This window comes from Argopecten irradians, chromosome 2, assembly GCF_041381155.1.
Source record: "Argopecten irradians isolate NY chromosome 2, Ai_NY, whole genome shotgun sequence".
NCBI lineage: Eukaryota > Metazoa > Mollusca > Bivalvia > Pectinida > Pectinidae > Argopecten > Argopecten irradians.
In genome coordinates, this window is record NC_091135.1 from 37830408 (window position 1) to 37842656 (window position 12249).

The window sequence follows — 12249 nt, forward strand, 5'->3', positions numbered from 1 at the left end:
TCCAAGTTCTTGCAGTGACTTTGGCTTGTTAACGCGGGAAGAAATGGATTCCTGTAGCAGTTCCTGTTACTATCCCACATGTGCTCTATCGGATTTAGATACGGGGATAGAGCAAGGCCAGTCCATGCGTTCGATAGTTTTCCTCTGAAGATAGGCGTCAGAGACTCGAGTTCTATGTGGGTGAGCGTTATCATCCATTAGAATGAATTCCGGACCAATAGCACCAGTATACGGTCTAATGTAGACTTCGAGGACTTCTTCGCAGTACTTCTGGGCCGTCAAATTCCTGTTCGGGAAGAAATGGAGGTTTGTTTTACTTTGGACACTTATACCGCCCCAGACCATCACAGACCCGCCGCCATGTCGGTCGTGTTTGGACACGTTGGCTGTATGAAAGTGCTCATTTGATAGTCTCCACAACCTTAGCACGCTTGTCTGTGAAGTCGAGACAGAATCTCGACTTGCTTGTCTGTGAACAGAAAAGGAATTCGGTCTCCGATAGTCCATCTTGCATGATCGCGGGCTCATGTAAGTTTAGCCTGAGCATGACTACCGATTAAGGAAATCGTCACTCAGGTCTACGGGCCCTCAGACCTGCTGGCCAGATGAAGTCTTTTATGCAAAGATTGCGTGGATATTCGAGTTCTAGTGGCGTTTATAAAGTCATTTCGTAGTGACGTAGCATTACTAAACCTCTGACGACGAGCTTCAAATGGAGTTGTCGAAAGCGTGGACTGGCCTGCTCGTTCCTTGGATCTAAATCCGACAGAGCACATGTAAGACATGCTACAGGAATCCATTTCTTCCGGCGTATACCAGCCAAGGTTACTGCAAAAAAATAGAACGCCCCTGCAAGAGGAATGGCATCCATTCAGCAAAACCGGAAACGGGACTTAATTGCGAGCATGCGTCAGCGATGTCGCAGTGTTATTGAAGCTAGGGGACGTCACAAAAGATACTGAAATTAAATTCACACGAGAAAACTGTTTTTAACATGTATTTCATTTTCGCTCCCATTTTCGTGTTTTTGTCATTTGGGGGGGGGGGAGCTCTGTTTCGCAAGTAATGTATGGAACACTCGTGAAAATTTCATATTTTTTCTGATGGAACCTGTGTTTAGACATCTTAAATATATTATTTAAGTATTTTTATGAATATTTTACAATAAAATGAATTTGACATGCTAGAAAGTAAAAGTGATCCTTAGCAAAATTTGAGTAGTATATGTACCGAACCCAATGGACTTACTAAACTGAAATGTACAATTGTTAACATATTTTGCCACAAACAACACTACAATCTACGCGTCAAAAATAATATCTCAGGTTAAGATAGATGCAAAGACACTTTTTAGCAACTAAGTTATGGAGTGATATATAGGCATACACAAATCACAATTTTTAAAGAGTCTAAAACCTTAAAACTGAATGTTTATATAAGCAAGATCAGAACGGACAGCTTTTATGTTCACAGTTTGATATTTCTTTTAATAGAGGACAGAACCCAGTCTTCATCACAGGGTTGAACGTTTAACTCGTGACCAAACGTCAGGCGGTGTCAAGGGAGACGGTAGTAAGAAGGAAGTCATTTAAGAAGATACAAAATATACAGTCGCCTTCTATAATGTACCGGGGTAGCGTGTGTAATTGTACCACATACATAAAGGACGTGTTTGTCTAGCATTACGCAGGTAATTCGCAGGTTTTCGGCCTCATTGGAAGTCAGGAGACTTATGGAGAGGCATTGATGGGCTCCGTGATTGTGGTGACTGATAGGGTTTTTTTAACCCCTCCCCTACTAGACAACCTGATGAATATTGAATATAGCTAAAAAGGTAGCAATGTATTTCATGCCTTGTACAACGGTACAAAATGTCCTTTTCCTAAAGGTGGCATTTTCAATAAACTGACGTCAAATGATATAAAGGCAAATTTTATTTACCCTTGAAATGACAGCCCACAGGTTCTAGTTCGGCTGTTTTCTCACATAGGTGCTTAGAAAGGCAAGCCAAAGACTGAATGACTATAAATGTAGTTGACCTTTGATTACTTTGCTGCCTGTGTTTTCTCAGGAAAGTCCACCACCAAGATATAAAATAAAATCATACTTAAATCTCCAAATATACAAAAATAATGCCCTACATGTACCACATGTTTGCGTGACCTCATTTAAGCTTTCTTACTTTAATCATTACGCAAATATCTGACGATCCTAAACATCTCTTTATCGAAGTACAATTGTATTACTGTTCTATCACATGTTTGCATGACCGCAAGTATCATTTTTTCTGAAGAAGTTAATATCAATTAAGAAATATATTTCTAAAGTATTGACCTATAATGTGCTAATTTTTGTCCGCTTCGTTGGCGTACATTAATTTCACTTGATGAGTCTCTTGCGTAAATGAACATCCGGGGAAAATTAAAAATGACCATACCTGATTGACATTGATTGACGTAATGGCGTTAAAATCAATCGTAATATGCATTTATGCATTTAGTTACGAACTTTGGTAAGAATTGATTGATGTAAGTCTCAAAGTTCATTAAATTGTATTAGTTACTAAGTATTTTTTATTTCAGTTAACGCCCTTTTAACAGCTACAGTAATTGAAGAGCGGACTAGATTATGGATATTTTAGTGGGAAGCCGGAGCTCCTTGAGTACTTCTGTTAGGTCAATATGTAAAATATTGCATATCTTATGGTGCTCAAATGACGGTAACTGTTAATTCAAAGAGAAATAATGCAGCTTCTGCCTTATAACTCAGTCAGTCGACATTATCCTCTTTCTTTGAAATTCCTGAAGGATACGTAATATGAAAGAAAATCATTAGAAGAATAAACCCCCTTTCTTATGATATTAATCCTACATCATACAAAATTCAAATCAAGTGTGTTGCATTTGACAACATTCGTGCAAATGGTATTAGTATTTTTTTTCAAGAAAGTGTCATCAATGGTATATAATTAACATTCATTGACGATGTAACAGCAATCTAACTAAAATTCTATGTTCGTTATCTACTCCGTCATACGGAGTGTATAAAGTAGATTATGAACATCCAATTTTAATTAGATTGATGTTACTATAAAACCAGCTGTGCATGTTATTCAGATATTCAGACCTTACGTGGCTGTTACCGTCAAGTTTTAGTTTGATTAGATCCGTTTCCATCAATAAACCGTTTGGTCTATAGCCTTTTAGACACATTTGATTTTAAGGTAATTGATAGGTATCCTTTGTCTTTTGGAAATCCTCCTGACCTTACGTGAAAATTAATTAATCACCAAAATGATGAAGTAAAAACAAAAACAACAATTAAAAGCAAGAAGTTGCCGAATAAATAACGATTCGATGATTAAATAACAATTCTTTTGTGTTACATGAATAAATAATTTGAGTCAAGTACATGTACTGTTCGTACCTAGCCTTCTGCATTTTTCTTACGACGACAACGACGTTATCTGTCTATAATTATTTAGAGCTACAAAATTGCAGCAGTGGTAGTTATGTAATCTACCCAGCCCCTATGAGGAAGGCTCTTGGTTCTCTGTCTTGGCCAAGACACACTATAGTCTATAAAAGAGGTCGTTTCTGCTCCTGCTTAGCGCTCAGCTTTAAGGGAGTGGGACGACTGGATTGCCCGTTGACCTGGTGGGTGACTGCGATGACGTAGCTCGGAACGATGGACGGACGATTTCTGACAGATGGTCGTCGTCAGAGCTACGATTCCGTCTCATTGACCGTAGTGTTGCAAAACATCCAGCGGTGAAACTGTTACATTTTACATGTGTCATATAAATTTGAAACTAAATTCAATTTTATCAAACATTTTGAACATAAAATGATTATTTATTTACCCACCTCCATGTCTAAATTATGTTTGTAAACATATTTGAATGACTCACATCTCCGACACGGCTCACTAGGCCGCCTTGATGCTTCTCGTTAGAAAGTCTTGCGCTCAAAATATGGCAACTAATACCATATATGGAATGACCTACACATTTTTACTACGAAACAAATACAATGTCACTATAATATAAATGTAATCTTTTGTCCCACGGAATCATGGAGATATCATCCTCACGATAATAATAGACGAATGATACTTTTAATCATCTCTGCCTATCATTAAAAATAACGAAGTGCACGTTTATATTTAATAGATAATATTAATTAAGGATTGGAACCATAACTCGCTAACATGTGATCAGAAGGTATTATACACACAATGTCTATTGTGTTACAACTATAATGCTCGTTATGCAGCCAGTGAATCATCCTCGATACTCCAGGGCTTCCGATCACATACGATCTCTACACCCCTGGACTATCTCATAGTAAAACTGGAGGCAGCTCAGAGGAAAAACTTTGAACCAATCACAGGTCAGCAAAACTTTCCTTTGGATACTACAGAGAGAGAGAGAGAGCGACGTCCAACTTCAAAGCCACACAGTCGATCACAGTGTACCGTTATACGGCTCTTTTGATGTACATCAAACGACTAAATAACCTGTTCTGTTCTGTTGCCTCCAGTTTTACTATGAGTTAATCCAGGTGTGTAGATATCGTAAGTGATTGGAAGCCCTGAAGTATCGATGATGCCAATGAAAGGGCATAAGTGGCAATTCAAATTTGACAAATGCCTTAAAATGTCTTATATGATATTTTTGATTAGAGACACAAAGACAAAAGTGATGGCTCACCACGTTTGTATTAGATTATCCTTACAAAAACAGCTAAATACTGGCCACCTACACTAATGCATGCATGTAGTCTAAAGATGTACTGTAAATGAACTTATCTTCTTGGCGACGTAATATCGCGTTTTCATGCCTAAAGATTTTTTCATGACGATTTAGTTTCACGATCGATACCTGTTAAGTTCTATTTTACCTTTATTTGAAGCATTATTGCAGAAATTTATTTTCGCAGATTTCTTATTACCCACAAAATTTAATCGCACTTAAAATTCAGTCGGTCTACAGTATAATTGCCGAAAACCAACCCATGAAAGATTCAAACCATTGGTGTACATGATCATAGTATTAGTCATACAGTAAGCAATCCTTAGTCCTAGTTGTTCGACTTCCTAAATAACTGACCTCTGCCCATCACTTACAGGTAAACAGTGCCCTAAATGGAAGGAGCTTATATCATTGCCAACGCCTGTCAAATTTGTTTACTTTGCTTGTCAGATTTTTGATAGATTTTAACATATTTATTGCCACATCATGACAATGTTTATGAAACCAATTATATATACTCATTTACATCATCTTCTAATAAAGTTTGATTATTTGACTGTATTTTGTGGTGATTTTCATCTTGAAGTCAATATAAATTTCATTAAAATTCTCATTATGTTGCAGCATTGGTTCATTGGGCAAAACAGGATATTTTATTTAAATTTGTCCATCTTTTCATTACGGTTTTGTCAATATTTTTCTTTGTTTCTTTGAGTGTTACGGTAGCTGAACTCATTTAATCAATGTAGCTTATGTTTACATTTGTTTTATATCATTATCAGCAGTAATTTGACACAATGAGAAATACGTGAAAGTAATTCAACCAATTAAACGGAGTAATTTCTGACATTAATTTCTTATTTATAATTTTTGAAGTAAGATATTATATTGACCCAAATTTGCAAATGAAAATTTTTATTGATAAAAAAAGAAACAAAGGAGGTTAAGGCGAACCTCTAGAACAGGATAACCATTAAAACGCCGTCACTGCCTGTTCTCTCTACTACCATCTTCAGTACTAATTCAAACATCTGTGCATTTGAATCCCCATCTACAGCATTTTGATGATGGAAACATTGGTTCACCAGCAAACGGATAACGTGATTTATGATAATAATAATAATAGACTTTATTTGGAGTCGATAACACTTTGAGTCAGAGACTTGTCTTCCAAATGGTCGACATAAAAATATACAGTATTTACAACAAAAAATTGTCGCAAATATGTCGGCGGTAATAAGTAGTGTAGCTATATATATTGAATAATTTGTAGAGTTGGCGATGTAATATGTTCAATGCTATATTACTTCCATTGCATAACCCATAAATCTTAAATGTATAAATCTCATATTATTCTTAGCTGTTTATTTTTGTAAGTTGATCGCATTACATAAGCTCTTTGACCTAATATTCATATTGGTTGACTCTTCAAATAAATTAACAATAATAATTACTACGAAAGAAATATAAGTAAAAAAAAATCGAAAATTGTCTACTGAAAATAGCGAAAGATCTTGAAAAATGACAAAAGCAAATGGAATGAATAAACAAACGAATGACACATAAAGCAACCCCGAAATGAAATTACCTCTGAAACGCATGTATTTACAGAAACTATAACAATGGAGGTGTGCCTGCCTGACGATACCTGACAGACGAAGATTCATTACTCGCTAGTTACTGTATCTATTATCAAGGTCGAACGTATGTATAGTCACATAGATCTATTTACAACTGTTATTCACCTGTATTTTTTACTCAATCGCCCCACAACAAATTTACATACATATATATACAGCATTTATTGCTTTTGATTATAAGAACAGTAAATAACATGACGAGATGGACACGGTGCGTTCCTTCGTGCCTTAGGCAGAAATCGTACACCACATGGATATGGGGCCCGCAATGGGTTACTATTTGTATTAAATCAATGACATTAAATAAAATATATTCGACATGAAATATTTATACACTGTAAATGCAATAGAAGCTTAGAATATTTTGTACTTGCTTCCATAGTGTTGAAATATAACATGCAATATATAAAGGAGTTCTACTGGCTGTTAGTTTGATATGGCTTACTCCCCATGTTCCCCATATGTATAGTGAAAGGAAAGATGTATACCATATACTAACACGGCTAAATACGTAAAAAAGGAACATACTGATTCGTTCGATTGGAGACAGATATGTTTCAGCAGTTTGTCCTGCTTTCTGTGGAAAACCTTTTTACGTCATCAAAAGAGCGGGACCATAATATTTTGTGATACATCTGTTGAGGACCTTTCTCCGGGATTAAGTTGACAGTGCAATGGTGTTTTCATGTCGTACATCATAAGATTAATATACGTAGGTCGACATTTTAAGGAGTGAACAGGATTTTGTTTACTTAAGGATTAAGACAATTAATTAGATGCTCATCAACAAAAAATCATGACAGATAAAATAATTACTTTGTCATCGTTACAGTGTGTGGTAATGGAATATTCTCCTTGTGAGAGAAGTTTAGTGACGACAAGAGGAAAGTTTTGAAATCTTGTTTATGACGGAATCCCCGAAATCAAAACTATTTTGTAAAACACTGAATTACACAAATATGGTTTTTAACTTCATTTCGTCAGAAATAAGTTGACAACATATCAACGATTTGACAGGGACTTGAAAGCGGACAGCGTATTCGGCAACCAACATCATGGGGACGCTCAACAAATGTTTTCTTGCTTATTTACCAATGTTACTGGTATGCTGTGGTTCTGTAATAGCCGGTTCAACCACACCTCCTTCAAAAACAACCATTCCTCCCTCAAATACAACATTACTTCCTTTGACAACGGTGTCAAGTCTGAATTCTAGTGACCAGTTTCTACCATCTGGATGGGAGGATATGTGCAAAGTAAATGGAATTAATCAAAACAACGTATACTTCCAGTGCAAGATTGAAACAGCCCATTCGGGTATATGGCGACTGGATACATTGAGGGACTGGATTACCTCGTCAACATTCCAATATCATTTCCATTTGTATTGCTCTGATTGGTCAAACGTGTCCATTCCTTGGCCAGTAAAGGCGCTGCATCTGGTCAGTCTAAAAGTTCACGAGTGTCTAATCACCGATTTCTTATCCGAGTCCTCATTCGGAGAAAACACATCGACAGCAGGGATTCCAGATCAGTTAATAAACCTTAAATTCCTCAACAGTGAAATATTAATCGATATCTTTCGATTGGTGACTTATATGAGTAATATAGCGAAAATGTCGAAAGATTTCATATGCGGACATGAAGAAACCATTGTCAATGTTGCTCTTCAGAACATCACCTATAAATTTGATGATTCTGATATTATGAACTTTTTAGGTTCATTTGATGAAGAGGTCAGTGCTCCTAATGAAACCACACCATCTCCAGTGAATAATGGAAACAAAATAATGGACGTTGGAAAAACATTCCTAGACGACAACAGAAAAATTCAATACAAATGCGACTACTCGAAACTAAAATATATCGACCAGAGCATAAGTGCCACCAAGTCTAGGTACCATATTGATGTACTGACAGAGAATTCTTTCTTCAAAGAGGTACGGGTGTATAATATGTCTCGAACGAGAATGACCCTCCTGAATTCTAAATTCAAAACATGGTGGATGGATTTCCCTAAGCTGGAGTATCTGGATTTATCGTACAATTATATAGATATGTTTGATTTAGATACAACAGCTGTAGCTTGGGACCTACCTCTTCTTCATGTCAACGTTAGTCACAACAACATTACCAGGATCACTACAAACTATATCTCCAAATTAGCCAAGTTGTCGCCTGTTTTAATTCTCAACCTTGAAGGTAATCCCTTCCATTGTGACTGCAGTCCTGATATGGAAAGTGTTGTTGATTTAGTGCAAAACGACGATGTTTGGAAGAAGAAACTATATTCACCGTACGCGTACATTCGTAATCTGAAATGTGCTACTCCAAAAAGTGCCCAAGGAAAGACATTTATTAGTTTGACAAAAGCCGACTTATCATGCGAGATGATTTCGTATGCTCCTATAATTATATTAAGTGCCGTTGTTGTGTTTTTGATGGTAATCATTACTGTTATGGCAAGATACAGGCGGGAAATTCAAATTTTAACCTACACGAGATTTCACGTGATATTGCCCTGCCAGCCTCACGACAGTTACCAAAACAAAATGTATGACGCTTTTGTATCGTACAGTAGTGAAAATGAAGGCTGGGTAAGGAAAACATTCCAAGCCCTAGAAGAAGAGGATCACGGGAAGGGATACAACGGCTACAACTTCCGGTTCTGTCTTCACCAGCGAGATTTTATTGCTGGCAAAACTATATTCGACAATGTAATTGACAGTGTAGAAGCCAGTCATCATACGGTCATCATACTCTCAAAATACTTCCTAAACAGTCACTGGTGTATGTACGAGTTTCAGGAAGCCTTCCAGCAAAGCATAATGGAACGAAAACGTCATCTCATTGTGGTACTTATGGAAGATATTCCTGAGGCAGAAATGCCGAAGGAATTGAAACGGTGTCTAAAAACATTTACTTATATCAGAAAAGACGACGCCATTTTTCATGACCGTCTTATCTACGCTTTAGCATTTAAGGGGCAAAAGCCAGTTGCAGAAAACCCCGTTGAGCCCGAGACACCACCTATTGCTATGGAAGACAAAATTTCTGAACTGAATGGCTTTTATAACATCGGGTTAGACTCTGACGATGTTACTGTATAAATAGAACCATTTCAATGTTCCAGTATATCATGGCAGCATTTGTAAAGACATGGGGCGATACATTATTATGTGAGATCACATTAGTATTCCATGTTAATAGCATTATGTGAAATGACAAAGGTCCAGGGTTACACATTATTTTTATTTTTTATTGTTGAAAATTCATTAACATTTTCAAAGGTTGATGATGGTCTCTGGTTTCTTTTACATATGTTTAATATTTTTAATTTCTGATGCTGCTGTTATTTTAGCTTCATCTTCATAAGATTGATCTTACTGCACCGTAGAGTCAAGATAAACATTTATATGATGAATTTCATACTTATAAGCATACATTGTCTCTATAATGGATTCATATTTATTGGCGTTCTTGATGATAAAAAAGTATGTACATAATAATGTATATACATATGAATGCATGAAATCATTAAATTCACGAATTAATAAAAGTGTAACGAATAGCTACAAGAGGTTTTTTTTACAGAAATGTCAACATTGGGTCTCGACCTTGCAGCGCAGCTTTTTATTCAGATTTTAGATATGTATCAATGCCTATGCAAGACTGTGAAGCCCGACTGGAGAATTGGCGATGGGACCAGGTTGCTTATATTTAGTTTACGACTACTTGTGTTTCTACACTTGGGCAAAGACGTTATGTCTATCACATATAAACTACTATAATGTATATGGTACATTATCACGCACTTTATAATACGAGCTTTAATACGAGCTTGTCATTATCGTTTGGATTAATGTTTTATCAAACAATACTTTTATCTATATATTTAGATAATCACATTTCAACAAAGACACATGATGTTTAAACAATGTGGAGAGTATTATACTGTAAACATGCTTATTTTGGCGTGACTTAATTTTAGCGCGAAAACATCTTAACAGGTTAGGCTAATATTGAATTAGCGCAATATATATAAACGATATACAGAAAGTACGTTTCAAGTAAGAACATTTTAGTGCAACGTTCCAGGCGTTAAAAAGTGGCTAAATACTTGATATTGCATTTAAAATAGGCACGTTTACAATATAGTGATGTAATAGCGTATTCTAGAAATACATCACATTTCCTATTTGTGCGATAATGTCCACTGAAATTGTGGTGCAGTTTAGAAATACTTAATAAAAAAATCTGATAACGAAATAGTTACGTTTTCCCGTATCTATCTTGCCAATTAGTTATCAAAATATTATCAAATTGATCGAATTAGAAATTAAAATGTTTTATATCTTCTTACCCGGATTCTTACATCATATTGTTCTTATTGTAAACTCTGTGAATTTCAATTTTTATTTTATATTGTTTTATAGTTGTTTGTTTACAAATGGACTGTGTATAGTGTCTATTTCATTTTGAGATAAGATTGCTATCATATCCTGGGATCGGCACGATTGTCCTTCAATATTATTGACAAACGTTTTAGACACAGTAGTTTTGTTCAGGCTGGCTGTATTTTGGTTCTTAAAATCCGACCACTTCTTGAACTTCGACCAAGTGTTTCTGTCTGATTTTTAAAACTACGCTTCTGTAACTGATTATAACTAAATCAGAATTTACAATTATTCCATATTTTTAAAAATCATAATTCCATCCGATCATTAAGCTATCAATGCTAATGTCATGAAGCTATATATGGTTCCGGGTTCAGCATGTCAGCTGATTGGTTGAAACCTCTGGCGATTTACCAATAGGTCAGGTTGTAGTTCCTGACTGGAGCAGGACATGTACACTAGTTTTTATCTTGTAGTCACCTGTGTTACACGTATGTATAAATACATTAGCAGGTTTCATCATCGAAGCTGTCAGTCTATCACATGGGGTCATGAGAACACAAATAGGAAATAGCTGTCAGTCTATCACATGGGGTCATGAGAACACATATAATTTATAACTATAACTATCAGTATCTACAACTACAACTAAAAAGAAAGAAAAAATAAAAAAAACCAAAGAAAGAACATTTTCCCAAATTCTACAAAATATAAGCATATGTTCACTTAGAACAAGTCATATGGAAGGACAGATAATTTTGCCTATATATCAAGACTATTGCATCGTTTGGAGGAATTCAATTTTGTCGAAACCCAAGATATCATTTTACGATCACTTCAGTCATAAACATTACACATATCGTCATTAGTCATCACATCTAAGCATGATTTAATTGCTATATAAGTAGTATTTTAGTGTCTTGAGTCATATACAGTTGTATTGTTTTCCATTAAATGGTATGCATGCATACACTGTGTGATAAATGTTGATCACTACATACCACTATTATTTATGTGTACTTGAATGTTTCAGGCAATCATGTAACATCAAACATCTTATTCTTTTCTATCTGTAAAAAGGTATTCTTATAAGGCTATTAAAACAAGTTTGATATTTATCTTGCAAATGTAATATGCAAATCTTAATTAATAGTTTAAATTACATATTTGTAAATGTATTAATTATGAATTATCTTGTGCATACAGATTTTTACTGTATTATTCTTTTTAACTTTGTTAAGATAATTTCATTGTGTTGAGATGTTTTATCGAACATCAGACCTATCTTATTTTAGTTTAGTCATCCCTATAATATGTTGGTGCAATGTCATTAAATTATGTATCTTTATTTTACTTTATCAAAGTGGTCGTGACCAATGTGACCTACAGATTTAGTGCTTCAGCATGGGTCTAATAAAAGTGACAAAATACAAACCACCAAAGGTATTGAAACGTCTAA

At 35.4% G+C, this 12249-nt stretch overlaps 1 protein-coding gene across 1 annotated transcript; it reads left to right on the plus strand.

The window, feature by feature from the left end:
- Window positions 1-6874: 6874 nt before the first annotated feature.
- LOC138315383 (uncharacterized) lies at window positions 6875-11396 on the plus strand. The gene has a single exon (XM_069256368.1). The coding sequence runs from the start codon at window positions 7449-7451 to the stop codon at window positions 9501-9503; it is 2055 nt and encodes a 684-aa protein (XP_069112469.1). The 5' UTR covers window positions 6875-7448; the 3' UTR covers window positions 9504-11396.
- Window positions 11397-12249: the final 853 nt, after the last annotated feature.